General features: G+C 43.9%; 1 protein-coding gene across 6 annotated transcripts in view; it reads left to right on the top strand.

The window, feature by feature from the left end:
• The window catches only part of LOC142492556 (uncharacterized), a 199,422-nt gene that overhangs the window by 115,272 nt on the left and 66,557 nt on the right, over positions 1–17,593 (top strand). Inside the window, exon 10 of one of the 6 annotated variants that reach the window (XM_075595260.1) lies at positions 2,212–3,036. The exons of the other annotated variants lie outside the window; for them this stretch is intronic. Within the exon in view, the coding sequence (XP_075451375.1) occupies positions 2,212–2,876 (665 nt within the window). The 3' untranslated portion in view covers positions 2,877–3,036. Of the gene's footprint in view, positions 1–2,211; positions 3,037–17,593 lie in introns of those variants that run through there. 6 annotated transcript variants of the gene reach the window in all.

The following is a 17,593-nucleotide window of genomic DNA, read 5'->3' as shown; positions in this document are numbered from 1 at the left end:
GACATGTTTGTAAATAGGAATCATATCTCCTCTTAGTTGCCTCTTTTGTAATGTGAACAATCCGATAGTTCGGATAGTCTCTCTTTGCAAGTCGCACCTTTCATGGCCTTTATTAATCTGGTGGCTCTTCCCTGCACTTTCCCAGCACCATAATGTCCTTGTAGAGTTTACAGTCTAATGTTGGTGCTTGAGACACAAGGATTTAAGTTACGTTGTTACACAGTAGATGAGGTTGAAAAAAGACATATGTCCATGAAGATCAGCCTATGCTACAGTTAGACGACAGATACTTATCCTATATTGGTATTTACAGTATTTTGATAAAGGTTATGGCGGTAGGCATTACATTGAAAACAGACGAATTATAAACGTCTGCGGTAATTATTGGTGCAGTGCCTCCTATTCAATATGGTGATTAGTGAACGGTGCACAGGTAATGAACACTTGATAATACCGTAGCTTCCATTCAAGTCGATGTAAGATTCTGCATTGTTAACTGTGGGATTAAGCTTCTCAAAGCTTTAGTCAAGTTAAAGATGTTTGTCGTATCATTCTTGTGCATTTTGCTTTACTGCTTTCCTGTCAGGTTCTCACCCAACATCATATTTCACAGTGAAACACTTCGGTAGCGTTGTGTAATGAGTGGTAGTGTTGTGTAATGAGTGGTAGTGTTGTGTAATGAGTGGTAGTGTTGTGTAATGAGTGGTAGTGTTGTGTAATGAGTGGTAGTGTTGTGTAATGAGTGGTAGTGTTGTGTAATGAGTGCTAGTGTTGTGTAATGAGTGCTAGTGTTGTGTAATGAGTGGTAGTGTTGTGTAATGAGTGGTAGTGTTGTGTAATGAGTGGTAGTGTTGTGTAATGAGATGGGTAGTGTTGTGTAATGAGATTGGTAGTGTTGTGTAATGAGGTCAGTAGTGTTGTGTAATGAGGTCAGTAGTGTTGTGTAATGAGATGGGTAGTGTTGTGTAATGAGATGGGTAGTGTTGTGTAATGAGATGGGTAGTGTTGTGTAATGAGATGGGTAGTGTTGTGTAATGAGATGGGTAGTGTTGTGTAATGAGATGGGTATTGTTGTGTAATGAGTGGTAGTGTTGTGTAATGAGATTGGTAGTGTTGGGTAATGAGATTGGTAGTGTTGGGTAATGAGATGGGTAGTGTTGTGTAATGAGATTCTTAGTGTTGTGTAATGAGATGGGTAGTGTGTGGTAATCTTGTTTGCTGTAAAATATCTGTTGTGGGGACCCCAATATGTCTTTCTTGCATTGGCATCGCTGCAGCAATAATTCCTTGCCTAGAGATGAGTTCTTCGTGTCCCTAGAAACGCAGTGTGTATTGTATTTCTGCGCTATCTGCCGACTCCCTTTTCATTGTTAAATTTTGAGGGCTAGATTTGTAAAACTATAAATCATTGTGAAACCCCCAGAGGGACCTGCAACGTATTTCCTGCGAGTTACTGCACAGTCGTGCGCTTTCACTCAATCCCATTTGATAAGTAGGACTGCACCTTTAATGAGATGAACCATATTAATGAAATCCACAGATATGTGGACATTGTTACAATATGTGCCTATAATCTATACCACATATGTAATGAGCCTGTTCTTTTACACAGGCATTACGTGTATGTAATGAGGCCAGAGTAGCCAAGGCCTTACTTAGCCATTGATTTGGTTTCTGCCTAATTCCTAAAATCACATTTAAATCCCATATGAAACCGCCCTTGCCAAAGATTACAAATGACAACTAACTTTCTGTCACAAGGAGAAGTGAACTTGAGCACTCACATGAAAATAATAATAGAAGCCGTATTTTTTTATGCATAGCTCACATTAAATACATTAAATAAAAAGGGGGATATGTTAAGGAACTTTCACATACATCAAGGGTGTCAGTAGGATGGAAGATTTTGTCAGATTAGGAGGAATGCTAAAACAAGAGGTGATCCTTTGAAATTGGAGGGTAGGGGGCTAATCGGAAACCCAAAGACTGAAAGAGTAGTCTATTTTGGTGCAGCCCCCATGTAGAGTTGAAGAGGACTAATACACTAAAGGAATAATATACATTTAAGGGGAAAAGAAGCTGGGTGGACTTTCTGTAGCTGTCAATTGTGTCTGTGTGTTAAATCTAGGGTTTTATCTGGGTTTTATTCGGCTTGCTTTTTTTCTGGAGTTAAGGCTGTATTTAGTAAAGAGTGTTTCTTTATCTGTATAGGTCCTTCACGCACAACATCCCAGGAATCTATGGAATCAACACCACCTCCTCCACAATCTAATGACCCAGGGGAGGAGTCCAGCGAGGAATCGTGTGAAGAGCCCGTCTCTTCTTCACCCGGTCATAAGGTTCAATCAGCGGTGACATTGGAGCTACAAGACATAGTAGAGAAGCCTGACCTGCCAAAGGTTGACCTCAAGGCAGAGACTCTGGGTGGAGATAGCACAGATACATGTCACAAGACGCATGAACCACATAGCATGGTGCCCAACCAGCAGCTGCTCCTACAAACACAGGATAGGCATTTTTCTGCTGTTAATGTAGCTCTTCGCAGACAGTCCAGCACTCTTCGCCGAATATCCTCACACCAGAGGGAGTCAAACATTTTAATGGAGGAACAGAATAGCATTTTATCACAGATTGCAAACTCCCTGAGTCTCCTGCAGATCCAGCAAACCAATGGACTGGCAACATTGGGAAACCTTATTCAGAAGAGAATAGATGTTACATGCCCTACATCAAATGTTTCAACTGTGCTGAGTGAAGGCAGCGTGCCAACTATGGAACACCCCAACATCCACACTGGGCCAAGGAAGCCGATGGGCAGCTTTTCGAGATCAAGTGGGGAACAGAATCCTATCCCCCAGAAAAGGAAAATAATCTAGTGGCTGTCATTCCTGTATTTTATTCATGTGAATGTGTTATGTTTGTGATCATTTTTATGTTTGCTAAATTGATACATAAAAATGTAAAAGTGACTGAAAATAATATGTGCAAGCAAAATCATGTACAAATATACACACTCTTTATTTTCTTTTTAAAACACTTTGGTTTGTGTTTTTATTGATTTACATGTTCTACGAGTTCCTAGTGCAAAAGTAGTCCTGAGTAACTGAAGCTTGTCATGTGTTCTGAATGGAGCCCCAAACTCCCGGAATGTGATATGTTAATCAGGCAGGGGCTGGGAGCATAAAAGTTCACTGTTGGCGCCTGAGTTGCACTCATGCTGTCCCTTCTTATGCCTCGCTCCCGCCTATGTCCTCCACTCCTGCTGCTGTGCCTTCTCGTGCCTTGCTCCCACTGGCTGACTTGTCCTCACTGTTACCAGCAACAGGGCAACCTATCTTGCTTTGAGCAGGATAGGTTGCACTGTTGCCGGTCACAAAGAAGACTGGGACAGCCAGATCAGTGAGCACTGTGCTGCTGAGCCAGCGAGTCCGAGACACGTGAGTGGGGCGGGAGCAGTGAACACCACTGGCGGGAGCGAAACACTGGGTGGAGACCACTGGGGGAGCGAGACACATGAGGAGGGTGTGGGAGGAACAAGTCTTTAAATTCTCATAACATCTGTGTGTGTCTCTGTCGGTCTGTGTGCGTGATTCCACTGGATGCCTGGAGCTTTGGGATGCCACTGGATGTTTGGGGCTTTGGGATGCCTTTTGATGGCTGGAGCTCTTGGATGCTGCTCGATGGCTGGAACTCTGGGATGCCACTCCATGCCTGGGGCTTTGGGATGCTACTCGATGCCTGGGGCTCTGGGATGCCACTTGGTGCATAGGGCTCTGGGATGCTTGGGGCCCTGCAATGCCACTCGTTTGGGGATCTTGGATGCCGCTGGGAGTCTGGGATGCCACTCGATGCCTTGGGGTCTGGGATGCCACTTGATGCCTGGGGGCCTAGGATGCCACTCGATGCATGGGATGCCACTCGATGCCTGGGGCTCTGCAATTCCACTCGCCTGGGAATCTTGGATGGCGGTGTTTTTGAGATGCCACTCGGTCTGGAGCTGTTAAGCGCACCAAATTCTTTTTAATCCTAACTTACATATTGTGTGCTTACTGAGGAAGGTGGAGTGATACATATACATCTCCCATATCAACTGTATTATTAAGTGATTTCATACACTGGAACAGTTGCAATTAAACCACCATTTAAATCTTGAGGCCAAAAGATGGCTCTGAAATATTTAAAGTTTTTTTATCATATCTCCCTTTTCTCCTCCAGGCTCTACGTTTCAAGGTCTTTTCGTCCCGTTTATTTTTTTGACATACAACATGCATGATTTGAGTAGCCGTTCTCTGCAGAACGTTTAATGTATGCATGTCCTTATGGGGACATGGTGTCCAGAACTGAACACTGTACTCTTACCAATGTTCTATAAAGGGGTATCACTACCGCGCTCTTTCTGCTGCTCTCTTGCCCATTACAAACAGTATCCATGCTTGCTAATGTCAAGTTGCTACTGACTGTAGATAAGGAGTGTAAGTTCCTTTTGTCCCTATGTGCCAGATGTTCAGAGTGGACACTAATCCAAGCATTCGGGCTCTCCATGCGCCATGACTACCTCACTGGCCCCTTACATCATCTCCTGCATTTTCCCATGGGGAACATAACATTATTCCAGTGTATTCTGCTGTACACTGGACACGCCGGCAGAATGAATGTAATGTTAAGGGGCAGTCCCACTGGGTAATATAGAAAGCAAAGCTCTCAGCCAAGTCGCATACTTTGTTTCATAATAGAAGCTGTATAGTGGCTTTGTAAATTCATACTCCGAAGACCGTACGGAGGAAACAACTCCACAGCATATCACCTAGTTGGTTTTACCCCCAAAAAAGAAAAATTCTATAGTGAGGTACAGAAAAAAAAAATTGTGAAACATATGAAAATATCTCACACTATGCACTCACATTTAATCAGCAGAAAACTTGCATTGGTTTAAATGTTTGGTCAGGAGATGAAGATCTTCTATCACTCCTAGGTCCACGCTTGTATAGGGTCTCACAGCTCAGTCAACTAAAAAAAGTAGGATATACTGTAGTATATAGATTGTCCCAAAAAATTATTAGAAAACCATTCTGTGGTAATGTCACTTACATTTGTGAATTTTAAGAGGAGCATGTAGGGCAATTTGCATTACAGGAATCGCAGCAGTTTATGGATCCAGCTCAGACCTCTAGCCTCCGATAACCGGTCTCCCTGTGCGTCCCTTCCGGTCTGCCAGGTTTGCTCTGAACCGCGATCTCTCAGTCTCCACTGCACAATTGCCCTACATGCCCCTTTTAAAACTTGCCAAATGTGAGAGATTGCTTTGTGGCGCTGTGCAGGCATTGTGGTGACGTGAGAGGATCTGGGAAGAGTTAGGCAGCACACGTGTACGTAAACGCCCATGGTCTTGCTGTAAGCCAGTAGGACCCTTAGGAGTCCACATTCTTCCGTTCCTCAGATCCAGACGGCGGTGAATATGCTCCGGGGAGCTAAGCTCATTTGTATTCTGTCGCCTGGCTGTGCACATTGGTTTTATTCTAGATGTAAGTGAGAAATGGGGGCTATTGTGGCTCATAAATGTATGTTTTCTATTTTACCAAGAAATGGGTGTGCTTTAACTGTTTTTTTTTTGTTTTTTTTTGGGGTGGGGGGTTGCCACCTGTTTCACAATTTCAACTGTACTCTACAATATATAATTTTTTTCTTTTGCGGGATAAAACCTTGGCACTTCTGTCACGGGAGACCAGGACTATCACACCATGGATCAATTTGCCAGACAAGACAACAGAGTTAATAATTAAATGAATTTATTGGAAAAAGTATCCACAACTGTAAGTACAGAAAACACTTCCACCTGGGGTAACTGGAAATACCCTATATACTTAGGTGCGGGGACCTTGCGTGAGGAAGTTATCCCCGTTCTGCTCCCACGCGGTGTTTAGCCAGCACCGCTTCAGAAACCCCAACCAACTGGAACTCGGAGCTCCCAGACCTGTAACTGGCTGTGGCTGGAATTCCCCCTACAACTCTGAATGGAATTCTCTCAACCGTAGAGCAAACAGGGCCTCCGTCCCCACCTATACCTCATGCCACAACATGGAAACATTAACGGAGGGATTAGGCCAGGTGCCTTCATTATGAGCCTGGCCCTGATTAGTGGGTTTAATGGACAACATAAAAAGAGAAACATGAAAAGGTCACATGAAACTTTGCAACATTTTTCCTGAACACAGAGTTAACCCCTGGTCCCTGCAGTACTGGAACCAGGCTTTATATATATATATATATATATATATATAATATATATATTTTAGCACAGGAAGTCTGAGTGGCTCCACAGTTGACGTTTGGGGAGCAGCTTTCTCTTGGCTCTTACTGAGCAGCACCTCCATCCCATGAGGATCCTGCTGGATGCAGGGATGGTCCCCACAGGCAATACGCCTTTCCAATAATCACACACACCATAGTTGGTCCAACGGCAGTTTTATTGCATAACAGCATAATCGTCCTCCAGTCCTGGAGCAGACCCCGGGGCTTGAGGCCCCAAGAGCCCCTCCCTATCGCTTTGACCCTCTGGTAGGGAAAAGGGTATCACACTATCCCATAGTCAACCACACACAATTTGGTGGAGTGTCAGCTATTATACCCGGGGGAAGGGCTTGTAACCCCGCCCCATAACAGGGCAGGTCCAGGTACTGACAGGCATCACACCATATACATGTGACCCAGTCAGTACCCTCCCCAGGTATGTCACTCCAACTGCAGATTAGGCCCTGCGCAGGAGTTTAACCCCAACACTGTCTGTTCCTGTCAGGACTTATAGTGTTAAGGCCAGTAGAAGGCTATAGCCAGGGGCACTTAGCTACATCCTCCCTCTGGTGAAAATCCTCACGACCCCCATGAGGAGCATAATTATGCAACATCAATTATTGTGCCAGGCCACAGAATTATAAAACACATAGCATTACAATAAATGGTGGCATAACTTGTTCCACTTAGCCAAAAGAACCTTTCGCCCGGGTGCAGTACCATTCCTGCTGTAATACCTCCCGACTTATTATGTAGTATATCCCTGCTGTATCTCCCTTTTCAATTTGCAGTATCGCCCCTGCTGTATCAATAGTAATGGTCAGGGTCTGGCTTCCGGACAAGCTTACCCTCTAGCCCAATCTCCAGGCCACTACCATGCTGGCACACAAATTTCTGGCTTGTCCAAGAGAGTTCATAGGCGTTATATGCATAGACTGATATAAACAGTCATTCAAATACTAAACCATTGAGACCATAAATAAGTGGTCTTAAGAGATATAAATAAATTAAAGCATTATTCAAGGCAACTCAAATTTATGGCTTCATGACATAACATAGGATAATACCACTGTAATATCAATTAACCCTTATAGTTTATAAATCGATTGCAGCGCATATGCATCAACTGAATGTACGGGTCAATAAAGCACCCAATTAATTGATATGTCACTGTTTACCCTTTTTGAGTAGATGTTCAACAGCATATAATATATAATACTTGATATAGTCACTAATTGAAAAACGAAATAGAATGGTATAAATACTCAATGGTCATAGCACGGCGTGTTAAAACACACGTGTAGAAAACTGCACACAGGTAATGGATTAATGTATCGTCCAAATTCAGAACAAAGTTGTAGAGTGAATGGAGAAATATCAAAGAACGGTTAACGTAGATCAATCAATAAAGGGAGTAAAATTAAAACCCTTCATTGAGGCCTCAGAGCAACATTTTATCTATATTGCCACCTCTGCTAGGGCACTTTAGTTGGTAAATACCCATAAAGGTAAGGCAATTTACGTCACCATTATGTCGTTCTGTAACATGCCTAGCTACTGGCGTGGCATTCTTGTTGGAATTAACATGCTCCGGGATACGTCTATGCAATTGTCGTGTGCTTTTCCCCACATATCTCTTACCACATTTGCATGTTATAAGGTAGATGACATTGGTGGTACGGCAATTGAAGAACGTATTCCGCAAAAATGATGGAGTACTGTCTTGATTGGCAAAAGTCTTGGATGGAAGGACATGTTTGCAAGTTTTACAGCCTTGGCATTTCAACATTCCCTTAATCGGGGTGCTAAGCCAATTGAGGCTTTTAGGTTGCTGATGGTGACTATGGACCAAGTGGTGCCGTAGTTTTTTAGCTCATCTACTTGTTATCATTGGAGTTGGTCCCAAAACCTCTTTGAGGTCAGGGTCAGAAAGCCAAAGATGCCAATGCTTTGAGAAAATAGGTTTGATTGCCCACCATCTTTTGTTTTGAGTACCAATGCATGTTATTGTTTTATCACTTTTCTTTTTAGTGTTATGGGATAGTGTCACGGGAGACCAGTCCGTTTACTACACCTTTTTCACCGGGATCGTTCACTGAGCAAAACAAGGTAGTGAAATAAATTATAGTTTATTCGCACAAATTCGCTTATGATACACAAAATACAGACGAAAAACACACTTACTTGGGGTCGAAAACTAGACTCTTCTAGGTACAGGGAACTCTAAATAAGAGTTTTACCCAGACCGGGACTTAGCCCGGAATCTCCTGGTTCCCAAATCAGCGTGAAGTTCCACACGCCACCGCTCCCTTCTCATCTTAGAACTTGGACTTTTCTTGATCGCGAGCAACTACTGTTTTTCTGGAACCGAAATCGGCATCAAATCCCTGCCGCGACCCTGAGAACTTGGTAGCAAAAAGCTGGATTTAGAATCTGGCAGGCAGGCTTTCCTGGCTTGAAATCGATGCCGGTTGCTCTGGTATTCGTGCAAGAGAAACTTTGAAAAGCCTGCCCGCGCGCTTACTACTGGGAATCTCAAATCTCATTGGCTCAGACATTTCTTATAGTATTCTGAGTTTCATTCATGAAACTCAGCAGCCAATCATCGCGTGGGAACCCTGTCTATCTCAATGCCACCCGGTGGGTCAGGCTCCACTAGGTCTGGCAGAACAAATGGCAGACCGGATGACTGCCATTGTCCTCCGGACTTGGGTACTTGAGCCCTTCCCTGCTACCCAAATGGCTTTCACACCTTTGGCATCCTCTGGCTACTTTGAACTCAGATGTTCAGCAGACTTACTGGCACCTATGGGTTCGCCCTGACAGTCTTTTTGAATATCTGTTCCGAAAGTCCCAACTCATTACAATACACAACAGCACATTACAATGTATTAATAAAATATACTTCAATACATCCCTAAGTCCCTGGGTATGGGGAATAGAAAGATCTACTTTTATTTCTATCAGCCTTTATTCCCCACACACGATCTGTGGGACATAGCCTGGACTCTGAGAGTCCCCTCACAACCTTATCTATGGTTGGAAAACCCACGAACCCAATACAGGTTGTGGGCTACCCGGGCATTAACTGGGATACCCACTTTAACCTAGAGATCCCCTCAGTTACAGGGAGACTTTTCATCCCTGTGCCCCATTTACCTTTCTGGGCTATGCTGAAGCAGGGAATCCTAGCGGTGAGTCGCGCAAGCGTTCTCAAGGGGAGATATTGCCGGGACAACGTGCCTACATGTATCCGATAATCAGGCATGATTCTGAGTACATTTATAGGAGCAAAGGAATGGAAGCAGGCACACGGTCTTTCTAAAGGTGCAGTTTATTGTGCCACCAAAGGTCCAACGTTTCGGCAAATAGATTGCCTTTATCAAGGAGAGGGCTACAGAACATGTTAAACATACCACAATATATACACAAATGGGTACTCACCCCCCCCACGATCACTGCTGCCTTGCTCCTGGATGTCAACGCCCCCATCGTGACGTCAGGGCGCCAGCGCGACGCAGCGTGATGACGTCATGCACCACCAGGGGAGGAGGAGACAGCCTCCCCAATGCCTGTAACAGGCTAAGATGGCTGTCCTGCAGGAAGCTGGAAACTCAGGGAGCCGCCCCCTCACTGGCAGCAGAGGCTCCCCTGGTGACGTCATCACGCCCTCACGGGGAGGAGGGGGGGCGGGCCTCAGGCCCTCTCCTTGATAAAGGCAATCTATTTGCCGAAACGTTGGACCTTTGGTGGCACAATAAACTGCACCTTTAGAAAGACCGTGTGCCTGCTTCCATTCCTTTGCTCAAGTACCTCTGGGATGTCTGGACCTCCCTGGATACAGCGCACCGGCAGATAAGTACCCCCTCCAGCACCTACCAGCGGTGTGCATGTGCTTCTACATACATTTATAGGAGAACAGACAACTTTGGACCCCAACTACTTAGCCACATTCTGACAACAATTATTTCGCAAAATCCCCCTTGAACCTCATGCCCTAGCAATCCCTGCTCGCTGACATGCCCGGAAAGGGCAAACACATTCAATATTTTTATTATATGTTAGGCATTGGAAAGTTACAATGTTCCTGGGCCCAAGAGCTAACTCTTGAACCCTTATATACAGATCAGGGGTAACCAAAAACGGACTTGACCTTTATTTGAGAGCCTGGTTACCCCCTACTGTCACAGATAGTAGATCTTCCCTATTACTGAGTAACGTGCGATGATAGGATCGCTTAAGACTACCACTACTACAACCACGAGCCAAGAAACGACCTCTCAGTTCTCTGGATTGTATCTTGAATTCCTGCGAGGTAGATCAGTTTCTGCGCAATCGGAGGTGCTGTCCAGCTGGTATACCTGCTATCAATGGCAGAGGATGTTGGCTCTGAGCCAATAAAAGGCTGTTGGTAGCCATACTCTTCCCAAAGACCTTTGTTTGTATATTAAGGTCCTGATCGATATAAATATCTAGATCTAAGAAGGTGTTTAGACTTAAAGTTGTCCATGGTTTGCTTGGCAATGCATGTGCATTGATTCATGTTCAACCTCGGTTATTTCTATCAGCCCACGCATGCGCAATGTTTACTTATTCATTGTGCAGAAAAAAGAAAAAAGAAAAAGAACAGCGCAAACAAAGACCTCATAGTGCAGTATAATTAGAAAAGCAATTTATAATTAAAGGGTGAGTATTGCACGTACATCAAATAAATAATCACACAGCATGACATGTTTGGGACATGTTACCCATCTGTAGACAGCAGATCACAGTCACGGTGCAGGGCTTGAAGAATCTTTCCTCTGATGGCAGGAGCACAGGGTCGTGCGGGTCAGCTCTCTGTTGGAGATCCCTCTCAGTCCCTGGCAATATCACTGCAGCTTCAGAGGAGTTCCTCCACTTCCGGACAAGTCCACGGTGGCGTCTGACGTCATCAAATGGCGTCTGTCGGTGTCTGAGTCGCGTCGCGCTAGATGGCGCCAAAACAGCAACAAGTCCCAAAACAGCAACAAGTCCCAAACAGGCAGTGTGATATGAAAATACCACAATGGGTATAAAGAGAATAAATAAGGAATGCACCCAATTACCCCTTGCCAGCTCACATGGGAAGCAAGGTAATACCTGCCCACAGGGGTGGGCATTATTCTAATCAGGGGTCCATTTTGTTAGGCCCACTCCCAAAAGATTGGGATCTCCTAGTCTGCCTTTTTGGGTCTCTGGACAGGAAAACCTTTGTCTGCAAGTGTGATTTATAACACCTACCGGTATTTTAAAATGTGTATAAAAATATATGTTTTAACCATTAATTTAATATGGACTTGATAGTTTTTGGTTAATGTCCCGTGATTCATTTTTAAAGGCAATAAGTCACTTTAGAGTTATACTTGGGACCCAGCTACTGTTATTGTATCATTTCAATTGAAAATCTGACTTTTAACTAATTTTATGCACCATAGGAGACTCCATTGTATTTCACTTGAATTACATCTGTATCAACTTTCCTCATTAGTGTTAGATTCATTGGGTGCTGCTCTTTATATAAACTCCAGGGACAGCGCTATCGTGTGACCTCCTGACGAAGCACTACGTGCGAAACGCGTAGAGGTCACGTGGGGCAGTTCCTGTGGAGTTTTGCAGTCGGTGGGAGCGGGTCTCCACGCTTCAAACGGGGTATGTACTCAGACTGGTCCGGATCCTTTCTGTAGTGCTAGTGAGATTTAGTGTTGACCTGGTGCTATCCCCCGATCATACTGGTGTATGAACCAGTTATTCTAACACTTTTTACTTTCGTTTTGTTATTATCCTGCATCAGTGGAGCCTGTTTGCCCACTGTCTTATTCTCTTTTAACAATAAAGTGTTCATTATCCCTTAGTGCGCCTGCCTGTCATTTGTTTTTCTTGTCTGTGAGCCCCCCTTGTGGGAGCTCACCTTTATAGGGGATGTGTGGAACCCCCCCAGACTAACGGCTGCAAGAGGGACTTTTTACAGTGACATCCTTAGCTCGGAACAACATATTTACCTTATACAGTATATATATTAAAATAATCAGTTCGGCTGGGCCGAGCGGGCTACAAATTGCCAGATCCTCATGCCGGAGAGGATTCTACACGGTGGACAATTTTCAGCTCGCTGGGACCCACCGAACCGGAGTTATAGAAATACACTTTAAATGCACATTTACAGAAATTGCATTTCTCTGCCATTGAAGTCAATGGCAGAAACCCGAACTAAACAATTAACCATACTCCGTTTTGCTGCTCAGAAAGGGTCGGTATTTGCCATGCAGTCATGCCGGAGCAGTGACTACATACTGGACAAATCCCAGCTCTCTAGTCCGTACAGAACCGGAGTTATGGACTTCAGGTTTTTACAGTTTTACACTTAGCCATTTACCTCGCGGCTTTTATCTCCATTGGAATCAATAGGGCCGGTGCCACCATAGGAAATGCATGGGCCGGCGCCGCCATTGGATTCAATGGGACCTCCACTACCATTGGAGTCAATGAGCAACTCACACTTTTTTACATTTAACCCTACTCCGTTCGGTTGAGGGGAGAGAGCTGGAAATTGCCATGTAGTCATGCCGGAGCAGTGACTATATGCTGGCCGAATCCCAGCCCTCTGGTCCCTACGGAACCGGAGTTATGGGTTTTCAGGGCATACTGTTTGACACTTAGGATTTAAAAGCCACACGGCTTTTCTCCGCCATTGCGGTCAATGGTAGGACCCTCAGGGCCGGCGCGATCCTTTCTCATCGCCATTACTTGTCGGACCCGGTTGAGGTCAAGTGAGGGGGTTCCTAGGGGCTAGGGGCAAAAAGAATTTTATTTCTGGGTGCCCTAGAACAAAAGTTAGACACTCTAATTGGTGGTGAACTTGACCGAAGCCTAGTTCCCACGCCAATTGAGAGATGAAGCTCTTTCAAAGACATTGTATCCGCTTTCGAGGTTTGCGGTTTGGCTGGCTGCCAGCTTGTCTCCGGAGATCGGCCTCGAGGAATCCCCATTGAAATGCATTACTCCATTCACTTTCAATGGGGAATCTCCGCTCGGGCGCCACCTTCAGGTCTTCTCGGGTAGCGGTCCCAATTCTGTGGAATCTCCATAGGATTACATGGGGCTCAAATAGCGACCTATTGAGATACTGCAAAATGGAGACTGAAAAGGCGGCAAGGGGAACAAAGGGCCCTAAACATGTAAATGCAATTAACCCTTTCCCTCCCGACCTGATCCCAGTGTATGTGGTTGCTGCATACACTGTAAAGGCACAAACACCAATAATTGTACCAATATACATGTCTATCAACTAGACACAGTTTGCCCTGAGGCAGGGGAATAAACATACATGAAATCCCTCTAAATGTGGGAACATGATAACCAAGGGACATTCATTTTGGCTCTGAAGCAGGGGAACATATGTATTACAGGTACATTCTTGATTAACCCCTTACTTCCCAGACGGTTGATGGAGGTGACCCCTTTATTACTTGCTTGGCACCCCGTTACTGTGACACTGGGCCCAAGAGTTAACTCTCTGGGACCCTTATACATAGAGCAGGGGTAACCAAAGCAGGCTTGACTTTTATTATAGAGCCTGGTTGCCCCCTCCCGTCACAATTAGTTCACACATTCGCTATACATATTATCTGGTAATGTGTAGTGGCTTACCTCTATAAAGTCTATCACCCTACGCATGCGCAGTGTTCACTTATTAAAGTCTTAGACGCTCTGTCTTCACAGCCTATCACCTCACGCATGCGTTAAAGGCTGAATATGAGTAACCGTGTTTTCGGTATACGACTATCAGTTTGCGCATGGTCAGTCCGCATTAAGATGGGCTGAGCTATGCGAATTAGGCTCTATCAGACCAAATTCACTAATGCTAATATGTTTCCATACGCATGCACACTACGTTTGAGTCGTTTCGGCACTATGGCAACCTTTTCTTATAAATAACAGAAACAGGTAAAGATCGATATCCATCCGCTCCGTGAAAAAATGATAGGAACTCACCAGCAAAGAAGTTAAAAGCTAATTTATTAAACTACATAAAAAACAAACAGTACAAAGTACTCTCCCGCGCGTTTCACGCCCACTATGGCGCTTTCTCAAGGAGTACTCCACACCGGGCACAGCCGGGGCTAGGGAGACTGAGTGAGTTACCATCACACATATTTTGTCCCCATCGTGTATAAGCCCTCCTTGCAGCCCCCGTCACTCCACATTGACTGTTAGGCCTTTAACCCGCATGTTCCGGTGTCAACTCCTTTAAAAATGGATGAAGATTTATTACTTATAATTGCTTTTTTCAAGCAATATTGACCATAACTCTTGGAGCTTGTACACGGTTGTTTTTCTAAGTTTTTCTTATAAATACCCTGATTGCCGATCCCTTCGCTAATTTTCCCCTGACGAAGCTCCGTAGTTGGAGGGAAACGTACGTCGGGCACGTACTATACGTCATCAGACACTGCTATGGGTCTGTTTTAACATTGTTTAGCGGCTAAATCTCTATCAATGGAGTTGATTTAGGGAGATATTTACAGACAGGCTTAGTGATCTTTATTTTACTATACTAGGCAGCTTTGCTTAGATCAGTTAGTGGACTTATTACTGTCCATATATTCTGAGAGCTACTCGGACTTTTGGTCTGAGACATTGTATCTCCGAGTCATTTGTTTTACACAAAGTGCTATACTGGGTTACATTGGCACTTGATGCTTATATCTGGTCTACACTATATCAGCTAGCCATATTAGATCACCAGCCTCTGACTGTTCAGTGAATATTCATGATTTGGTCACTGTTTAACCTATATATCTGATTATAGGCTACATATCACTACCTTGTGAGATATTTAATGACCACACACAGTCTCTCCTATTTGTAGTGTTGTCATGTAATATTGTAAATAATTAATTTACATTAAGGACTTCCTGTCTTTATCACTCAACAGTGTATCTCACCTAGAGGCCCAATACCGTGACCATGCGATTTCGGTTATGGTGTATATTATACTACTGTTAATGCCACATCAACTCCGAGTCATGATGTTTATTTACTCATCATCATCTTCTTAAATAAGGTATTATTTCAACCATATACTTAAGAAGTTTGGCCAATGATACCTCCTATACACCTAATATACCTGTATCTTTAATCGCTGTTTCTTAATAATACAGTGATATATGTTTTATGTAACCCCTTTCACCCAATAAAAAAGTAATATTGATTTCATTTGGTGGTGTGCTGTGCAATGGATTCTTTTTGTGATTATTCTTTTGCTCTCTGCTTTTTGTTCTGTTATATCCCAGTCCTTAGTATGCACCCATTATTTATGATCATTTATTCACTATTTCTGGTCTATTAGTTAGGTGATTTAGTTGCTCATTGGCCTCCCTCTGTTTTCTGTTTCAATACAATCCACACAATAATACGTCATTAGCTAAGTTGCCGATCGATCCATTCACCTGTGATCGATCAGCAAAGAGATCACATTTGCTGCCCTCAGAAGATGTGTACAAATAGATTGTAACTTTGGCACATTGTTAGCAAAGATCACCGCACATCAGACACGCCCTGGACTGAAAAGTGACACGCGTTTCTTTTGCAGGTGTTTTTCGTAGCCGCCCCTGCCGTGTATTTATAAAATGATTTGTAATAACAGCAATGCAGATTAACTATTGTTATTGTAATACTAATTACTAAAGCTAATGTCAGCTGCAGCCGGGGGCACATGAACGCCTGTTATTGTGCCATTATACAGACACCTTCAGTGTGAGATGGTCTGAAAACCGCTGGATATTTTTACCTCCTGCAAACACGAGTCCCGTTACGCTTTGTACAGCACCTGGGGCTGGTTATAATGGCCATTCAGAATCAGTCCTTTCTTGTAGCCGAGGGGGAGGCAGGTATTATAAGCCCCAAGCTGTCACATGAGCACAGACCTGTTATTATCTGCAGATTACACTCCCACAGGGATGTAAGTAAACCTCAGTGACACAGTCTCATGGTGTTATGAATGCTGCTGATCATAGGTATTCTCTCCCTGCAGTCATCGCATCGTCCGCCTGCTGCTGTGGAGCAGTACACACCCCCTGTTCCCCCCGGGGGAGAGGCCGGGGACAGGAGGGGAGATCTATGATTAGAAAAGGTGTTTCATTGGGTATTCTCAATCTGTGCATCTACTCCCACCAGGGGCAGAGGCTCCGCCACTGTCTCTAATTAGATGTTCAATCAGCAGACGTTGCTCCAGGGAGTAAAGTTCTGTCACTGGTCCAAACCATCAATAGGGAACATGATCCGTACACCCTGGAGCTGCCATTCTCTTCTGACACCCTATTAAAAGTATTTTTAGTCTGTCCAGACCTTTCAGACAAACACTTTCTTCTTTAAGTACTTCAGATCTTAAGACAGCCTTGTAATAAGCCAGACGCCTGGTTTCCTGTGACGACTGGACCCATAGCCACCGTTACTCAGCACTCACCTGTTTGCAGCAGCAGATGCTCGGTGAGCAACGTGTGTGAAGGAAGTCTGCAGTAGTGGGACATGGTCACCCAAAGTAACACCTTACAGTGCCTAGCATCGCATTAAGCGAGACGGCACAGTGACTGAGGAGGGAGATGTATTCATATCAAGATCTAACACAACAGCACCTTAAAATAAATGCTTTTTCCATAGAAACAAAATGTGTGTGTGCGCGTGTATATATATATATATATATATATATATATATATATATATATATATATATATATATGTAAAACATATTACCATCCTTGCGTCAGGCAAAAAGAGGCAGCACTCACATCCAGAAGATAAAAAATATATATTGAGGCATGTGGATCGGTTGTCTGTCTACACATGCCTCAATATATATTTTTTTATCTTCTGGATGTGAGTGCTGCCTTTTTTTGCCTGACGCAAGGATGGTAATATGTTTTATTTACTCTTTATGGGACTAGCACCACTACTGTACTTTATTATATAGAGTGCCAGCTGCTTGTTTTTGTTGTTTATATGTATATATGTATATAGTTAGGTCCGGAAATAATTGGACACTGATACAAGTTTTGTTATTTCAGCTGTGTATACCAAAATAAATTAAAGATACAGTTAAATTATGAACATGTGCTTAAAGTGCAGTCTGTCAGCTTTAATTTGAGGGTATTCACATCCAAATTGGAGAAAGGGTTTAGGAATTACATCTCTTTAATATGTAGACCCCTCTTTTTCAAGGGACCAAAAGTAATTGGACAATTGACTCAAAAGCTGTTTCATGGACAGGTGTGAGCTATTCTTCGTT

The sequence above is a fragment of the Ascaphus truei genome, chromosome 4 (genome assembly GCF_040206685.1).
Source record: "Ascaphus truei isolate aAscTru1 chromosome 4, aAscTru1.hap1, whole genome shotgun sequence".
Classification (NCBI taxonomy): domain Eukaryota; kingdom Metazoa; phylum Chordata; class Amphibia; order Anura; family Ascaphidae; genus Ascaphus; species Ascaphus truei.
Note: the sequence above shows the minus strand (reverse complement) of the source record. Positions and strands in the feature narration are given on the sequence as shown.